The sequence below is a fragment of the Primulina tabacum genome, chromosome 8 (assembly GCF_025594145.1).
Source record: "Primulina tabacum isolate GXHZ01 chromosome 8, ASM2559414v2, whole genome shotgun sequence".
NCBI lineage: Eukaryota > Viridiplantae > Streptophyta > Magnoliopsida > Lamiales > Gesneriaceae > Primulina > Primulina tabacum.
In genome coordinates, this window is record NC_134557.1 from 9,327,344 (window position 1) to 9,347,495 (window position 20,152).

The 20,152-nt window shown below is 38.3% G+C and overlaps 1 protein-coding gene across 6 annotated transcripts; it reads right to left on the reverse strand.

The window, feature by feature from the left end:
- Window positions 1-312: 312 nt before the first annotated feature.
- On the reverse strand, window positions 313-3,600 carry LOC142553649 (multiple C2 domain and transmembrane region protein 5-like). Of its 6 annotated transcripts, none has more exons than XM_075664052.1 (2): window positions 3,477-3,600; window positions 313-2,771 (listed from the first exon to the last, which is right to left on the reverse strand). In XM_075664052.1, exon 2 carries the CDS (start codon window positions 2,633-2,635, stop codon window positions 323-325), a length of 2,313 nt encoding a protein of 770 aa, XP_075520167.1. In that variant the 5' UTR covers window positions 2,636-2,771; window positions 3,477-3,600; the 3' UTR covers window positions 313-322. The 6 variants fall into 6 exon arrangements, with proteins under 6 accessions (XP_075520167.1, XP_075520165.1, XP_075520166.1 ...); XM_075664050.1 differs by lacking the exon at window positions 3,477-3,600 and adding an exon at window positions 3,332-3,460; XM_075664051.1 differs by lacking the exon at window positions 3,477-3,600 and adding an exon at window positions 3,250-3,454.
- Between the last annotated feature and the right edge of the window lie 16,552 nt (window positions 3,601-20,152).

Below are 20,152 nucleotides of genomic sequence, written 5' to 3' on the forward strand. Positions count from 1 at the left end.
CACAACTAATTTTGTAATTAAATAAATCAATAAAGTGTCAAATTTTTAGTTCGAGACATGTATAACTTAGTGGATAGTATGTATATATTTTCGAAATTTGAAGTTCAAGCTCTATCGTTAGCTGGACATTCTTTATTGCTGTTTTTTTTTAATTCATTATATCAAAATATACAATTTTTATTTTGACTATTTTAAAAATTACTACCTTATAACTCTTATTTATATACTAGTGTGTACAGTTTTTTTTATCATTATCGATAGACTAAAGTGAAATTTGACAAATTAAGTTAAGGAGAGACTGAATTGATTGATTCTACATAAATTACAGCATGGAATCTGATCTTGCAGACAACCTCTTAAAGAAATTAGTTGAGAATGGCGGAACCTTACTCCTCAGCTTAGGATGTCTCAACAGATAAAAACCCGCCACCAACGCCACTATCTGCAATGACGTAATATACAGCACAATGGCCGCAACCAAGCAAAAGGTCACGAACAATGCCGATGCTCGCGGATCCCTCCAATTCAACAGAGCCTCGAATCTCTCCCCCTGCATAGCCAAGTCCCCCATCACCGTCTGAATCCGCCCACCGATACTCCGCAGCCGGTCGTATCTATTACGCACGATGTCCGATGATTTGGACGTCGGGAACGTGTCGAATTCCTCGTCTAGCTCGTCGGGACCAACTGCGTCTGCGTTCGAGAGGCGTATATCCATGTGGGGCGGATGCCTCGGCTTCTGTCTGTATCGCCAGATACCGACGAAGAAAAGGAAGAGAAAGAAAGTGGGGAAGACCAGTTCAGGGAAGAAGACTAGTATTACAAGGAGTATGTGTGTTAGAATGGTGGTCAGTGGATTTTTCCAATGCCTTATCTGATCAAACCATTTTGCAATAGAAACCAGCCCTCCCATCACATTCATTATCCTCATAAAGTTTGCTTTCGCCTTTCGAACGCTCCATATATGCGATCCAACGTCTAGTAAGTACTCGATTACCTCTTTCTTCAACGGCGGTTCAGCTCTTCCCAACCTGGCGGAGACTATCTGAATCGCGTGGAACCGTAACATGTCGAGCTGGAAGACGGATAATGGATGGATATAGTGCATTTTGGGGAGTAATGGCTGAGTGTACTTGTTTAACATGTTGAGATATGATGAGCAGGAGAATCTCACAGCCAACTGAACCTCCCCCATCTTCTTAACGCCGGTCGGCTTCAGCACGAGTAGAGGGTATGAGTGGGTGTACACACGTTCGGTTTCGAGGGTGGATAGCCTTATCCTAACTTTTCCTATGCTGGCATCTTTTCCTCCTTGTAAATGACCGTTGTCGAATACCCCAATTGTGATCACAGTACAAGAATCGAATACTTCCCATGTGTATTGCTCGTTCCATTTTGGTGAAACACTGTCGATTATTGTCCTTGTTCTTACCCATTTAGGACCGTATTTAGCCACACAATAAGCATCTGTAGTTCCTGTTCCATCTTTAGATTTCATCAGTGACAGACCTGTGGCGCTTATGATTCCTAGCTCGAGGAGGCCAATGCTCGATTTCCAGAGAATTTTCGAGCTTGGTCTATAATCGCTGCTATAATAAGTCGACTCATCCAACACATGGTACCCACCATCCAAGCTGAGCCTCAAGTGAATCTTGCTAGCAAATTTAGTAACCTTCTTTTCTCCCTCAACAATTGCATGCTTCTCAAGATTAAGCCACTTGGCTGATACTGACTTGTTGTCGGGTCGTTTAGGGATGGTGTTCAGCAGAATCATGCATTTGCCCAAGATTTCGTCTTTGTTGGGTGCTACTCGATCCTCCACGGTCAAGACAAGTGGCTCCTCAAATGGCTCCGCAACTACTAAAATTAAATCCTCATTCCAAGATGGATTCACACTCCTCAATGATGATATTCTAGTTTTAAGAGCCTGGTTTCCAAGATTAACCTTCACAAAAACTTCAGGGGGCCTACTCCTGTCACTTGGCTGCAAATCTTGGCATTGAATCACATTAACTCTAAGATACCAAAGCCTTGGAGAAAGGTAAACTTTTCCCCGAATCTTTGAAACTCCTTCACTGCCAACAGCTGCTGCATCCGAATGCCATGCATCAGGAAACACCTCGTCTGCCTGAGTACCTTTCCAAAGAGCTAACATTATTTCTCCCTTTCTCAGCTTTTCATCTCTCTTTTCTTCGAGCTTGTACCATTGTGGTGCCAAGGGACTATCAGGCGGAACACGTCGTGGGATATCAGCAAGCTCGAAGGTGACTCTACCAATAAACTCATCCATCACAAAATCCTTATCCTTCACAACCACTTCGACAGATGAAGCTTGGAGCTGGTCTTGAGAGAAGGCAAAAACAAGATTCCACTGTGGATTAGTCTTTTTAGAAAAATGCTTTGTGATTCCCTTGTAGTTACCGAGCTTTACTTCGACATATGGATCACAGGAATGGTTAACTTCCTTTGCGGGTAAATCTTTAGCTTTTACAACCCGAACATAGAGGTATTCCATCTGCTCAACTAGGTCATAGGCACAGATAACCTTATCACCACCAGTGATCACCCCTGCGCCAGCTATTTTGGGAGCGGTCTGCTTCAGAGCGAACTCTTCGGGTACCGGACCCCTCATCATTTTCTTGGATTATTCTTGAATATTATCAGTCTGCTGGCAGGAGTGATCTCAAAAACTTGGTAGCTGCCAGTTCTTGGTATCACTTCTCATATGCGAACAGATTGCTTGGGCTTCTTCACTCATCTACTTTAGTTTCCTGAGATATATGATTTTGATGCAAGTTATTAAAAGATTCAGCCTCTCTATGGATTCATGAAATAAGTAATAAGAAAAGGATAATCAAACATTTAAAAAAGAATGTAGATTTGATCAGGATCACATAATCCAACTGATTTAATACAAGAAATATATATCTGCCAATCATCTTAGGATGAACTGACATCAATTCATTACATATAGCTAAAAAAATCGTTTCTTTACCGAACAATTTCAAGATAAAGAGCAAGGAAACATGTGTTACTGGAACATTTCTGATAATCAACAAGAAGTAAGAACCTTGAAAACTATTGAGAGTTTTCAGCCAAGAATACACGGCACCTTTCCATAACTAGCCCAACCAGAAGAAAATCCAGCAAAAAAAAAAATTATTCTGGCCGGAACCAAAAAATAACACCATTTGTACCTGAAACTTCCCTTCATTCCAGGGAAATAGATAACAGAAATCATAAAAATACATAGAAACAACAATTTGGTAAATACTCCAAAAAATAACAAGGAATTAATTTCCCAAGCTGCGCGGGGACATTAAATGAACACCTCTCAAATCATAAAGTGGCATAAATCCATCAAATGATTACTTCATTGATAAGCATTTAAATCTGGTACAAAAAGTCTTAAAATCTTGATCTACTGTTTTATCCATGCAAGCAAGGAGTTCAAGAAAATAATAAGGATGTCTTACTTTTTCTGAAACATGTGTTTTTGTGCGTGGCAGGTGAGGTGGGGATAGTTCAAATTAATGAAGAGAATTGTTGAGAGTAGTCTTGAGTTCAGTAAAACTTTTGTGTTAAAGGCTTTCAAAGGTGAAAAGCTACGTATATAGATTCTACATGCAATGATCCAAACAGAGTTAGAAACCCAATGATTCTACTTTTTACAGTAATCAGATTTTGTCAGTTTAAGGCAAAATTATCTCTACCTGCTATCACCATGGTTGATTGATTCAATTTGACTGCTTCTCAACTTTTTTATTATCGTTTTCATTTATTCAGGGAAAAATTCATTTGTCTAGAAAATAATTAGTTTCTGAATCTTAATTTTTTTCCATATTCTTTTGGTCATTTCCCGATTCAGTCCATCTTCTTTACCAAATTACATCTATGTTGTGATAATGAAAATATTACATCGGTTTTTTTTAATACACGAGAAAAAAGATGAGTCGAACCATACAATAGAGACGAAAATGAATATTTTTTTTCATATTTTTCTGTTTATTTAAATTTTTTTATAAAGTTAACTACATTTATTTTCAATCCTTTGTTTGTACAAGATTGATGGATTTTTCGATTTTGGGGGTATTTGAGTATATATAAACTGGAATTTAGAAGAAAATCAACTTAAATTTTGCAATGTCGAAATATAGGAGAAAAACAGACAATTTGGTTGATGAAAAAAGAACATCAGCTAATACCATAAATGCAGCTAGAATTTTCCAAATGGTCCATATTCTGTAGTCATAATTTGCATAGAAGAAAGAGGAGCTATCATGGGGCCAAGACCAACCACTCATATCGTAGTATGGATCCCTCAATAATTGGTAATCCCAAGAAATGTTAATCCCATCTCTAATTTCTGAATGTCACTTTCCATTGACAGTTCATAAAATTAATGAGAAACAAATAGTGTTTGGTGTGGTTGAAGTGAGGCAGAATTCATGATTTATGGATTGAAATTAGTTTTTGTTAAAAGTTAAAATTTAAGGTAAAAATTAAAATTTCAAACTCACAAAGTATATTAAATTACATATTTTATAAAAAATTTTCTCTACTCAATTTTGATTTTCTTCACAAATTGAAAGACTTATTTATAGAATTTCTTTGGTCCAAAAATAAATACATCATTACATACATCATCACACACTAATTTTCAATGTTTACAACTCTTATATTCAACATTCAAATATTTCAACTCGTATTTTTTAACACTACCCCTTGTGATGATGATCATGATACAATGATTGTCTTCATTACGTGTCTTATATTGTCTCGTTAAAAACCTTAATAGGAACAACTCATTGGGATAAAAACTATAGTAAGGGAAAACAATGCATTCACGTAAACTCCCCCTCGTGTTAACACAAACAATTCTTCACAAATTTCGTAGATTGCGCATCCGAATATTATATATATGTTTTCTGAATATTGCCGTATGAAGTGACTTTGTGAAGAGATCTGATGAGTTTTTACTTGATTGAATGTAACGAATATCAATATATTTATTCTTCTCAAGCTCTTAGGTGAATGCGAAGAACTTAGGGGGAATATGTTTAGTTCTGTAGCCTTTTATGTATCCCTCATTCATTTGAGCAACTCATGCATCATTATCTTCATATAGTATCACATACTTCTTGTTGAATGATAATCCGCATGAGATTTGGATATATTCGGTCATTGATTTTAGTCATACACATTCACGACTTGCTTCATGTAGTGCAATAATCTCGACGTGATTTGATGAAGTTGTTACGAGTGTTTGTTTCTGTGAACGCCAAGAAATAGCAGTGCCTCCACTAGTAAATACATATTCGGTTTGGGAACGTGTCTTGTGTGGATCAGATAAATGCCCAGCATCAGCATAACCAATTATTCTATTAGTGTCTTTTGAATACAAAAATCTCAAATCTGTCGTTCCTCGTAGATAACGGAATATATGTTTAATTCCGTTCCAGTATCTCTTTGTTAGATATAAGCTAAATGTAAGGCCCGAGAATTTGATTACCGTGATCTGAAATGTTTTGGTGATAATTGATGTGATTATAGACAGAATGGATTAGACCGAAAAGACGAAAGAAAACACGGAATATGTGCGAAGGCAGAACACCTCGCGCATATGCGCGACAAGGAGCAGCGCATATGCGCGACAGTGGCAGAAGACCTCGCGCATATGCGCGAGAAGTGGTCGGGCATATGCGCGAGCTGTGCATAAGGTGAGTATCGAGTCCAGAGAGTTGGGCGCACATGCGCGGCGTAGAGGCGCGCATATGCGCGAGGGGCTGTGCATCGAGACAGTAGGTCTCGCGCATATGCGCGGTGATGGTGCGCGCATATGCGCGAGTTGTGTGGTAAGAATTGTACGTGACCAGAAGGTCTCGCGCATATGCGCGGCTTGGGTGCGCGCATATGCGCGAGCAGTACAATAGTTAATTTTCCAGATAGAACTTCCGGCGCATATGCGCGGGGTTTGGGCGCGCATATGCGCGCGGCATGTAGCATGGAAATGAGACACTTGTTCATGGTATGCGTTGGGATATATATATATGATTCATTTCCTTCGTTCTTTCAGCTGAAAACCGAGGAAATCTCAAGGAAAAGCTTCAAGTTTCCTCAAGGTTTAGAAATTCGATTTGATACGATCCGACTATCATAATTTGAATCCGGACACGGTACTGTACTCCTATCGTCGACAGCTACAACTGGATGTAAGTTTTATCGAATTCTGATATCATTTGAAATTATGATGTTGGGGGAATTATGATTTGACAGATATATTGTGTTTTGGGTATACTGATCAGTATATAATTGAAGTCAGATCGAAGAATGGACTGTTTATGTAATTGTTATGATTTTCGGAAGTGATATGATTGAGATTGCGCAGATTTGATATTATGACCTGTTATCATTGAAGATTATGATTCGTATTGATATCGATTATGAGTTGTGGTATTGTCTCTGTGATGTTGAGATTGACGGGACTATCAAGACTGTATTGTTATGCCGTCGAAACATCAGTAGATTGATTGTGATCAGATTCAGTATTGATTGAGATTGTATCATGATATCGTTGATATAGATCAGATTATGTTTGATTTAAGTATTAATCAGAACAGGTTTTGAATTGAGTTATACATTGATACAGTATATTCGATATTGTCATTTCAGATTTGATATGGACAGATTTGACTTCGAGACTTCGACTTCGTCAGACCGAGAAGAGAAATGTATAAATTAATGTTGATACGGGATTGCAAAACTCGAGTTAGATTTAACTTGAGTTTCCCAAAATCACATACTGAATGATTATTGCATTTGATATTTGCAATGCTTAATATTGATATGCTTAGTCTATTGGTCTATAGCAAAGCATGAGTTAGAGTTGGACAGATCCGCCTAGTCTTTGGCAGAACCGCCAAGTCACTGGACTTTTGGATATATATCGATAGACTGAGGAGAAGACCGACTCCTATTGCAGATCTTCAATGTAGACAGCCAAAGTCTGGGACTAAGAACGTACCACCATCTAGCTGGGGTAAAATAGATGGGAGAACGTTGCGTTCTTATTCAGATCGGGATCCCTAGATTAGGATGAGTCGAGTCAGAGTCTAAGAGTCACACAGTGTGATTCAGAGTTTGTATTGATTCATGTTTCTGATTTTGATAAATGTTATGAATATTTGTTTCATGCTGTTATATCTGTTTATATAAAATGCATGTATACATGATTTATACTGGGAATGTAATTCTCACCGGAGTTATCCGGCTGTTGTCTTGTTTGTATGTGTGCATGACAACAGGTGGGACAGGATCAGGATCAGAAAGAGGATGAGAGATTATAGTTAGCGTGGAGATCCAGGCCCAGAAGCAGAATATGATTCAGCAATGGATGTATAGTCGTTGAACCTAGTTGAGATAGAGACATGTAGTACATGATTGTACTTTGACTTTGACATGTATATCAGATAGATTACTGTTACGTTTCCGCATTTATAATTTTAAAAAAAATTAGTCCCACTTTTCTTAATTGTTATATTTGACATTAATAATGATTAAGACATGAATTAGCGTCCGGGTCCCCACAGCAGGTGGTATCAGAGCGATAGATCCTTTAGACTGAGATAGGAGCTAGTGAGCGGGGTCGATTGAGTTTTCTTTCCTGCTTTTGATTGTTAGCATGTTTTATTGCTTTGAAATACATGTTTACTTGATTATCTGATTTGATTAATCATATGTATTATTGAGAATGAATCAGAACCGATTCTTGATCAGCAGTAAGATGATCAGAGGAGGACTGAAACAAGTTTGTTGTATTTGGTTACTAATTCTTTTGGTAATCAGATATACATCCTCAAAGAATTCGAGAACCGGGTAGTACTTCGAGTTATCAGATGGATGTGTCAGAAACTCTGATGGAAACAATGTTGAAGAGGTTTCAGTCGTTTCAACCGCCGATTCTGAAGGGTACTGAGACAGTTGATGACTGTGAGAGTTGGCTGAATGAGATTGAAGTGCTGTTTGATTCACTTGATTACCCAGATGAACGTAGAGTTAGATTGATTGGGCATCAGTTATACGAGGTCGCAAAGAATTGGTGGATCGCAACCAAAGAAGCATTAGAACAGCAGGGTACCAGAATTACGTGGAAAATCTTGAAAGTTGAGTTTCATAAAAGATTTGTCCCAGTATCGTACTGACAAGATAAGAGTACAGAGTTTGCCAATTTGTCACAGGGCCAGTTGAATATCGAAGCATATGTAGCGAAATTCTCTACTTTACTACGCTTTGCTCCTCAGGTGGCTGGGGATGATAAAGCTGTAGTTGATCAGTTTATCAGCGGATTGAATCCTGAGATATCTGCATTGGTAAATGTGGAACGACCCCTTTATTTTTCTGACGCCTTGAACAGGGCAAAGAGAGCTGAGGCAAGTTTGATTCAACAACGAGGAATGTCGTATGTTGTGCACCCACAGAAACAACAACCTCCAGCTCAATTCCTGTCATCTCTGTCTAGATTTGATAGTGGCAGTACTAGTGGTGGAAAGAAAGAATTCCTGAAAACTCGCAAGAAACAGTTTAAAAAGTTAGGGAGCGGTTCAGCTAGCTCCAGTGGTTCTAGCCAAAGTTACACCGAGGTTTATTGCGGCACTTGTAGAGGAAGACATTTCACAGAGCAATGCCGAGGTGTGTTCGGTAGTTGCCGGATCTGCAGACAATCAGGACACTTTGCTAGAGTTTGTCCACAGCGAGGTGCTCAGGAATTCCACGAAGCAGAATCATCTAGATCAGTGGCTCAGACAGATAGACGAGTATCTACCATTCACTCCTTCCGGACACCACCAACGACTCCTCAGTCACAGTTAGGGCCAGGAGGAAACCAGACAGGTAGCCAACCTCCTAGACAGTAGGGCAGAGTGTTGCCTTGACCAAGGAACAGGCCCAGAGCTCATCTGAGAAGATGGTGACAGGTAATTGTTTCCTGTATGGTTATTTTGCATATGTATTGATAGATACTAATGCATTTCATCCGATTATTCTTAAATGAATTGCATTGATATATGCGTTGTCTATTGAGTTATTATATGTTGTAGTAATGATCTCTTTTCTGTTGGGGAGAGGTATTGTATCAGTGACATATGTTAGATCTTGTATGCTACAGTATGACAGATATGAGATTAAGTTAGATTATGCTGTACTTGGGTTGTCCGATTTCGATTTTATTATCGGTAATGATATGTTGACCAAGTACAAAGTACCGTTGATTTTTCCAGAAGATTGAAAGATTCAGATAGATATGATTGATGAACGAAAATTACGGTAAGAATTCTAGATTTAGAATTCCTTGGATATGAACGATGTTGAGGACTCGATTGTTATGGAAAGGAACAGAGGGATTCCTTATGCATTCAGTTGATTACTGAAATCGAGTTTATCATTGGCTAATTTGCCAGTAGTATATGAAATTGCTGATGTTTTCTCAATTGGAATTTCAGAGTTGCTTCCGGTCAGAAAGATAGATTCTAGCATTGAATGAATGCAAGGTACTATTCTTATTTCTAGAACACAGTACAGAATGATACCGATTAAATTGAAAGACTTGAAAGACCAGTTAGAAGATTTGTAGCCGAGAGTTACATTTGATTGAGTATTTCTATTTGGGATGCTTCAGCTATGTTTGTGGGTTGATGAACCGTGTGTTCAGAAGTATTCTGATGATTTTATGCTCGTTTTATCTATGATATCCTGAGATATTTGAAGCATATGACTGATCAGATCGAACATTTGAAAATTTCATTGAATATTATGAGAATTGAAATGTGGTATACAGAAACTGTTGAAATGTGCATCTTGATTGAGACAGATTGTATTCAGGGTTTGTGATATCTGAAGATGATATATCTGTTGATTCTAGTACAGTAAAGATGTGATCAGTTGAATGAGACTGATAGTATTGTCAGAAAGTTTTGTTTTATGAGTTTAGCGGATCAGTATCGATGAGTGATGTTTTGAATCTGATTGAATATTGCTGTTGTTCTGAATCCGTATTTGAAACAGATAGTAAACAGTGGAGAATTTATATTGTACAGTCCGAACCAGAGCTGATTTGAGAATTAAAGCAGTTCAGAAAGTTGATCAGAATGTTCAGAACTCGATATTGACATCAGAACAGAGTATCGATCAGAATATCAGGTTTGTGACAGTGTGTTATATGCGAGTAACCGTCTTATTGTACTGAATATTTCAGATTTGAAGCGACATATATTGTCAGAAATGTACAGTAGTCGATTCCATAATCGTCTTGATGGCAGAAAAATGTACAGTGATTTGAAAAGACAGTTTTTGAGAAAAACAAATGAAATCAGATATTACAGAATTTGTATCGAAATGTCTGAAATGCCAGCAGGTAAAGACAGAAAGATAGAAAATCAGGGAATGATTATAGAGCTTATTTATTCCTGAATGGAAAGGGGATCACATTTCCAGGGATTTTGTGACGAAGCTACCGAAATCCTCCCGAGGTTGAGATGTGATTGGGTCGTGATGGACAGATTGACCGAATCCGCATGTTTTATTTGTACAAGATAACGTACAGACATGACCAGATGACAGAAATTTATGTCAGAGAAGTAGTCAGATTGTATAGAGTGCCGAAGTCGATTGTTTCAGACTGTGATCTTTGATTACTTCGCACTTTGGGGCAGAGTTGCAGCATGCTCTAGGTATGAGACTATACCTGAGTACTGCATATCATCCACAGACTGACGGACAGTCAGAGCGGACTATCCAGACACTGGAGGATATGCTTAGAGCGATAGTACTTGATTTTAGCACTACTTGGCAGGATTCATTGCCATTTTGTGAGTTTGCGTACCACAACAGCTATCAAACGAGTATAGAAATGATACCGTTTGAAGCATTGTGCAGTAAGAAGTGCACATTCTCTCTGTATTGAGATGATATCTTTGAGATTCCTGTGATTAGATCTGATATGATCAGAGGTATGACAGAGAAAGTAAAGTTGATTCAGAAGAGAATGAAGACAGCTCAGGACAGACAGGCCAAATATGCCAACGTAAGACGATAACCGTTGGTATTTGATATAAGAGATTGAATATTGAATTAACTTAGACAGATTTAATGGCAGATCACGATTTTGATTTGTTATGAGCTGTTAATTGGGATATACGGATGTTGTATAGCCAGTATTTTGAGATTGATTTTATCAGAGTTACTTCGAGTTATATTATGATATTATACTTATTGAATTATTATTCCAGATTGGAATCAGAATCAGTGAAAGAAAGATAATTCAGAATGAAGACTGTTCCGTTGTTGAAAGTTCAAGTGAATGGTTAGGGCATCAAGGAAGCTATTTGGAAGACAGAATCTGATATGAGATAAAGATTCTAGAATTGTTTCCTTGAGGTGAGTCTTCTTTTTAACTTCTGTATATCTCCTTTTTGCATCTGATTTGGTATCTGATATGATTACCTGTGACATACGAGTTGATTGCTTGTGATTTCGGGGACGAAATCATATCTTAGGGGGGGAGAAATGTAAGGCCCGAGAATTTGATTACCGTGATTTGAAATGATTTGGTGATAATTGATGTGATTATAGACAGAATGAATTAGACCGAAAAGACGAAAGAAAACACGGAATATGTGCGAGGGCAGAACACCTCGCGCATATGCGCGACAAGGAGCAGCACATATGCCCGACAGTGGCAGAAGACCTCGCGCATATGCGCAAGAAGTGGTCGCGCATACGCGCGAGCTGTGCATAAGGTGAGTATCGAGTCCATAGAGTTGGGCGCACATGCGCGGCGTAGAGGCGCGCATATGCGCGAGGGCCTGTGCATCGAGACAGTAGGTCTCGCGCATATGCGCGGTGATGGTGCGCGCATATGCGCGAGTTGTGTGGTAAGAATTGTGCGTGACCAGAAGGTCTCGCGCATATGCGCGGCTTGGATGCGCGCATATGCGCGAGCAGTCCAGTAGCTAATTTTTCGGATAGAACTTCCAGCGCATATGCGCGGGGTTTGGGCGCGCATATGCGTGCGGCATGCAGAATGGAAATGAGCCACTTGTTCATGGTATGCGTTGGGATATATATATTTAGAAATTCGATTTGATACGATCCGACTATCAGAATTTGAATCCGGACACGGTACTGTACTCCTCTCGTCGACAGCTACAACTGGATGTAAGTTTTATCGAATTCTGATATCATTTGAAATTATGATATTGGGAGAATTATGATTTGACTGATATATTGTGTTCTAGGTATACTGATCAGTATATAATTGAAGTCAGATCGAAGAATGGACTGTTTATGTAATTGTTATGATTTTCGGAAGTGATATGATTGAGATTGCGCAGATTTGATATTATGACCTGTTATCATTGAAGATTATGATTCGTATTGATATCGATTATGAGTTGTGGTATTGTCTCTGTGATGTTGAGATTGACGGGACTATCAAGACTGTATTGTTATGCCGTCGAAACATCAGTAGATTGATTGTGATCAGATTCAGTATTGATTGAGATTGTATCATGATATCGTTGATATAGATCAGATTATGTTTGATTTAAGTATTAATCAGAACAGGTTTTGAATTGAGTTATACATTGATACAGTATATTCGATATTGTCATTTCAGATTTGATATGGACAGATTTGACTTCGAGACTTCGACTTCGTCAGACCGAGAAGAGAAATGTATAAATTAATGTTGATACGGGATTGCAAAACTCGAGTTAGATTTAACTTGAGTTTCCCAAAATCACATACTGAATGATTATTGCATTTGATATTTGCAATGCTTAATATTGATATGCTTAGTCTATTGGTCTATAGCAAAGCATGAGTTAGAGTTGGACAGATCCGCCTAGTCTTTGGCAGAACCGCCAAGTCACTGGACTTTTGGATATATATCGATAGACTGAGGAGAAGACCGACTCCTATTGCAGATCTTCAATGTAGACAGCCAAAGTCTGGGACTAAGAACGTACCACCATCTAGCTGGGGTAAAATAGATGGGAGAACGTTGCGTTCTTATTCAGATCGGGATCCCTAGATTAGGATGAGTCGAGTCAGAGTCTAAGAGTCACACAGTGTGATTCAGAGTTTGTATTGATTCATGTTTCTGATTTTGATAAATGTTATGAATATTTGTTTCATGCTGTTATATCTGTTTATATAAAATGCATGTATACATGATTTATACTGGGAATGTAATTCTCACCGGAGTTATCCGGCTGTTGTCTTGTTTGTATGTGTGCATGACAACAGGTGGGACAGGATCAGGATCAGAAAGAGGATGAGAGATTATAGTTAGCGTGGAGATCCAGGCCCAGAAGCAGAATATGATTCAGCAATGGATGTATAGTCGTTGAACCTAGTTGAGATAGAGACATGTAGTACATGATTGTACTTTGACTTTGACATGTATATCAGATAGATTACTGTTACGTTTCCGCATTTATAATTTTAAAAAAAATTAGTCCCACTTTTCTTAATTGTTATATTTGACATTAATAATGATTAAGACATGAATTAGCGTCCGGGTCCCCACAGCAGGTGGTATCAGAGCGATAGATCCTTTAGACTGAGATAGGAGCTAGTGAGCGGGGTCGATTGAGTTTTCTTTCCTGCTTTTGATTGTTAGCATGTTTTATTGCTTTGAAATACATGTTTACTTGATTATCTGATTTGATTAATCATATGTATTATTGAGAATGAATCAGAACCGATTCTTGATCAGCAGTAAGATGATCAGAGGAGGACTGAAACAAGTTTGTTGTATTTGGTTACTAATTCTTTTGGTAATCAGATATACATCCTCAAAGAATTCGAGAACCGGGTAGTACTTCGAGTTATCAGATGGATGTGTCAGAAACTCTGATGGAAACAATGTTGAAGAGGTTTCAGTCGTTTCAACCGCCGATTCTGAAGGGTACTGAGACAGTTGATGACTGTGAGAGTTGGCTGAATGAGATTGAAGTGCTGTTTGATTCACTTGATTACCCAGATGAACGTAGAGTTAGATTGATTGGGCATCAGTTATACGAGGTCGCAAAGAATTGGTGGATCGCAACCAAAGAAGCATTAGAACAGCAGGGTACCAGAATTACGTGGAAAATCTTGAAAGTTGAGTTTCATAAAAGATTTGTCCCAGTATCGTACTGACAAGATAAGAGTACAGAGTTTGCCAATTTGTCACAGGGCCAGTTGAATATCGAAGCATATGTAGCGAAATTCTCTACTTTACTACGCTTTGCTCCTCAGGTGGCTGGGGATGATAAAGCTGTAGTTGATCAGTTTATCAGCGGATTGAATCCTGAGATATCTGCATTGGTAAATGTGGAACGACCCCTTTATTTTTCTGACGCCTTGAACAGGGCAAAGAGAGCTGAGGCAAGTTTGATTCAACAACGAGGAATGTCGTATGTTGTGCACCCACAGAAACAACAACCTCCAGCTCAATTCCTGTCATCTCTGTCTAGATTTGATAGTGGCAGTACTAGTGGTGGAAAGAAAGAATTCCTGAAAACTCGCAAGAAACAGTTTAAAAAGTTAGGGAGCGGTTCAGCTAGCTCCAGTGGTTCTAGCCAAAGTTACACCGAGGTTTATTGCGGCACTTGTAGAGGAAGACATTTCACAGAGCAATGCCGAGGTGTGTTCGGTAGTTGCCGGATCTGCAGACAATCAGGACACTTTGCTAGAGTTTGTCCACAGCGAGGTGCTCAGGAATTCCACGAAGCAGAATCATCTAGATCAGTGGCTCAGACAGATAGACGAGTATCTACCATTCACTCCTTCCGGACACCACCAACGACTCCTCAGTCACAGTTAGGGCCAGGAGGAAACCAGACAGGTAGCCAACCTCCTAGACAGTAGGGCAGAGTGTTGCCTTGACCAAGGAACAGGCCCAGAGCTCATCTGAGAAGATGGTGACAGGTAATTGTTTCCTGTATGGTTATTTTGCATATGTATTGATAGATACTAATGCATTTCATCCGATTATTCTTAAATGAATTGCATTGATATATGCGTTGTCTATTGAGTTATTATATGTTGTAGTAATGATCTCTTTTCTGTTGGGGAGAGGTATTGTATCAGTGACATATGTTAGATCTTGTATGCTACAGTATGACAGATATGAGATTAAGTTAGATTATGCTGTACTTGGGTTGTCCGATTTCGATTTTATTATCGGTAATGATATGTTGACCAAGTACAAAGTACCGTTGATTTTTCCAGAAGATTGAAAGATTCAGATAGATATGATTGATGAACGAAAATTACGGTAAGAATTCTAGATTTAGAATTCCTTGGATATGAACGATGTTGAGGACTCGATTGTTATGGAAAGGAACAGAGGGATTCCTTATGCATTCAGTTGATTACTGAAATCGAGTTTATCATTGGCTAATTTGCCAGTAGTATATGAAATTGCTGATGTTTTCTCAATTGGAATTTCAGAGTTGCTTCCGGTCAGAAAGATAGATTCTAGCATTGAATGAATGCAAGGTACTATTCTTATTTCTAGAACACAGTACAGAATGATACCGATTAAATTGAAAGACTTGAAAGACCAGTTAGAAGATTTGTAGCCGAGAGTTACATTTGATTGAGTATTTCTATTTGGGATGCTTCAGCTATGTTTGTGGGTTGATGAACCGTGTGTTCAGAAGTATTCTGATGATTTTATGCTCGTTTTATCTATGATATCCTGAGATATTTGAAGCATATGACTGATCAGATCGAACATTTGAAAATTTCATTGAATATTATGAGAATTGAAATGTGGTATACAGAAACTGTTGAAATGTGCATCTTGATTGAGACAGATTGTATTCAGGGTTTGTGATATCTGAAGATGATATATCTGTTGATTCTAGTACAGTAAAGATGTGATCAGTTGAATGAGACTGATAGTATTGTCAGAAAGTTTTGTTTTATGAGTTTAGCGGATCAGTATCGATGAGTGATGTTTTGAATCTGATTGAATATTGCTGTTGTTCTGAATCCGTATTTGAAACAGATAGTAAACAGTGGAGAATTTATATTGTACAGTCCGAACCAGAGCTGATTTGAGAATTAAAGCAGTTCAGAAAGTTGATCAGAATGTTCAGAACTCGATATTGACATCAGAACAGAGTATCGATCAGAATATCAGGTTTGTGACAGTGTGTTATATGCGAGTAACCGTCTTATTGTACTGAATATTTCAGATTTGAAGCGACATATATTGTCAGAAATGTACAGTAGTCGATTCCATAATCGTCTTGATGGCAGAAAAATGTACAGTGATTTGAAAAGACAGTTTTTGAGAAAAACAAATGAAATCAGATATTACAGAATTTGTATCGAAATGTCGGAAATGCCAGCAGGTAAAGACAGAAAGATAGAAAATCAGGGAATGATTATAGAGCTTATTTATTCCTGAATGGAAAGGGGATCACATTTCCAGGGATTTTGTGACGAAGCTACCGAAATCCTCCCGAGGTTGAGATGTGATTGGGTCGTGATGGACAGATTGACCGAATCCGCATGTTTTATTTGTACAAGATAACGTACAGACATGACCAGATGACAGAAATTTATGTCAGAGAAGTAGTCAGATTGTATAGAGTGCCGAAGTCGATTGTTTCAGACTGTGATCTTTGATTACTTCGCACTTTGGGGCAGAATTGCAGCATGCTCTAGGTATGAGACTATACCTGAGTACTGCATATCATCCACAGACTGACGGACAGTCAGAGCGGACTATCCAGACACTGGAGGATATGCTTAGAGCGATAGTACTTGATTTTAGCACTACTTGGCAGGATTCATTGCCATTTTGTGAGTTTGCGTACCACAACAGCTATCAAACGAGTATAGAAATGATACCGTTTGAAGCATTGTGCAGTAAGAAGTGCACATTCTCTCTGTATTGAGATGATATCTCTGAGATTCCTGTGATTAGATCTGATATGATCAGAGGTATGACAGAGAAAGTAAAGTTGATTCAGAAGAGAATGAAGACAGCTCAGGACAGACAGGCCAAATATGCCAACGTAAGACGATAACCGTTGGTATTTGATATAAGAGATTGAATATTGAATTAACTTAGACAGATTTAATGGCAGATCACGATTTTGATTTGTTATGAGCTGTTAATTGGGATATACGGATGTTGTATAGCCAGTATTTTGAGATTGATTTTATCAGAGTTACTTCGAGTTATATTATGATATTATACTTATTGAATTATTATTCCAGATTGGAATCAGAATCAGTGAAAGAAAGATAATTCAGAATGAAGACTGTTCCGTTGTTGAAAGTTCAAGTGAATGGTTAGGGCATCAAGGAAGCTATTTGGAAGACAGAATCTGATATGAGATAAAGATTCTAGAATTGTTTCCTTGAGGTGAGTCTTCTTTTTAACTTCTGTATATCTCCTTTTTGCATCTGATTTGGTATCTGATATGATTACCTGTGACATACGAGTTGATTGCTTGTGATTTCGGGGACGAAATCATATCTTAGGGGGGGAGAAATGTAAGGCCCGAGAATTTGATTACCGTGATTTGAAATGATTTGGTGATAATTGATGTGATTATAGACAGAATGAATTAGACCGAAAAGACGAAAGAAAACACGGAATATGTGCGAGGGCAGAACACCTCGCGCATATGCGCGACAAGGAGCAGCACATATGCCCGACAGTGGCAGAAGACCTCGCGCATATGCGCAAGAAGTGGTCTCGCATACGCGCGAGCTGTGCATAAGGTGAGTATCGAGTCCAGAGAGTTGGGCGCACATGCGCGGCGTAGAGGCGCGCATATGCGCGAGGGCCTGTGCATCGAGACAGTAGGTCTCGCGCATATGCGCGGTGATGGTGCGCGCATATGCGCGAGTTGTGTGGTAAGAATTGTGCGTGACCAGAAGGTCTCGCGCATATGCGCGGCTTGGATGCGCGCATATGCGCGAGCAGTCCAGTAGCTAATTTTCCGGATAGAACTTCCGGCGCATATGCGCGGGGTTTGGGCGCGCATATGCGTGCGGCATGCAGCATGGAAATGAGCCACTTGTTCATGGTATGCGTTGGGATATATATATATATATATATGATTCATTTCCTTCATTCCTTCAGCTGAAAACCGAGGAAATCTCAAGGAAAAGCTTCAAGTTTCCTCAAGGTTTAGAAATTCGATTTGATACGATCCGACTATCAGAATTTGAATCCGGACACGGTACTGTTCTCGTCTCGTCGACAGCTACAACTGGATGTAAGTTTTATCGAATTCTGATATCATTTGAAATTATGATATTGGGAGAATTATGATTTGACTGATATATTGTGTTCTAGGTATACTGATCAGTATATAATTGAAGTCAGATCGAAGAATGGACTGTTTATGTAATTGTTATGATTTTCGGAAGTGATATGATTGAGATTGCGCAGATTTGATATTATGACCTGTTATCATTGAAGATTATGATTCGTATTGATATCGATTATGAGTTGTGGTATTGTCTCTGTGATGTTGAGATTGACGGGACTATCAAGACTGTATTGTTATGCCGTCGAAACATCAGTAGATTGATTGTGATCAGATTCAGTATTGATTGAGATTGTATCATGATATCGTTGATATAGATCAGATTATGTTTGATTTAAGTATTGATCAGAACAGGTTTTGAATTGAGTTATACATTGATACAGTATATTCGATATTGTCATTTCAGATTTGATATGGACAGATTTGACTTCGAGACTTCGACTTCGTCAGACTGAGAAGAGAAATGTATAAATTAATGTTGATACGGGATTGCAAAACTCGAGTTAGATTTAACTTGAGTTTCCCAAAATCACATACTGAATGATTATTGCATTTGATATTTGCAATGCTTAATATTGATATGCTTAGTCTATTGGTCTATAGCAAAGCATGAGTTAGAGTTGGACAGATCCGCCTAGTCTTTGGCAGAACCGCCAAGTCACTGGACTTTTGGATATATCGATAAACTGAGGAGAAGACCGACTCCTATTGCAGATCTTCAATATAGACAACCAAAGTCTGGGACTAAGAACGTACCACCATCTAGCTGGGGTAAAGTAGATGGGAGAACGTTGCGTTCTTATTCAGATCGGGATCCCTAGATTAGGATGAGTCGAGTCAGAGTCTAAGAGTCACAGAGTGTGATTCAGAGTTTGTATTGATTCATGTTTATGATTTTGATAAATGTTATGAATATTTGTTTCATGCTGTTATATCTGTTTATATGAAATGCATGTATACATGATTTATACTGGGAATGTAATTCTCACCGGAGTTATCCGGCTGTTGTCTTGTTTGTATGTGTGCATGACAACATGTGGGACAGGATGAGGATCAGAAAGAGGATGAGAGATTATAGTTAGCGTGGAGATCTGGGCCCAGAAGCAGAATAGGATTCAGCAATGGATGTATAGTCGTTGAACCTAGTTGAGATAGAGACATGTAGTACATGATTGTACTTTGACTTTGACATGTATATCAGATAGATTACTGTTACGTTTCCGCATTTATAATTTAAAAAAAAAATTAGTCCCACTCTTCTTAATTGTTATATTTGACATTGATAATGATTAAGACATGAATTAGCGTCCGGGTCCCCACACTAAATCTTGCCAATAAATTTATAGCAAAATATATATCAGGTCTTGTAAAATTTGCAAGATACATAGGAGCACCAATATCACTTAGATATGATACTTCTGGACCAAGAATAACTTCATCATCTTCACATGGATGGAATGGATCTTTTTTCTATATTTAATGATCTAACAACCATTGAAGTATTTAAATGATTTGATTTATCCATATTAAAATATTTAAGAACTTTTTCTATATAATTTGATTGATGAAAAAATATTCTACGTTCTTTTTGTTCAATTTGCAAACCGAGAAAATACTTTGTTTTTTCAAGATCCTTCATTTCAAATTCTTCCTTCAAGTATGACACAACTTCTTGAATTTTCTTATTTGTTCCAATGATGTTTAAATTATCAACATATAATACAATAATTACGTATCCGGATGTTGTTTTCTTAATGAAAACGTAATGGCATATTGAATTGTTTACATATCCTTTTTCCATTAAGTGT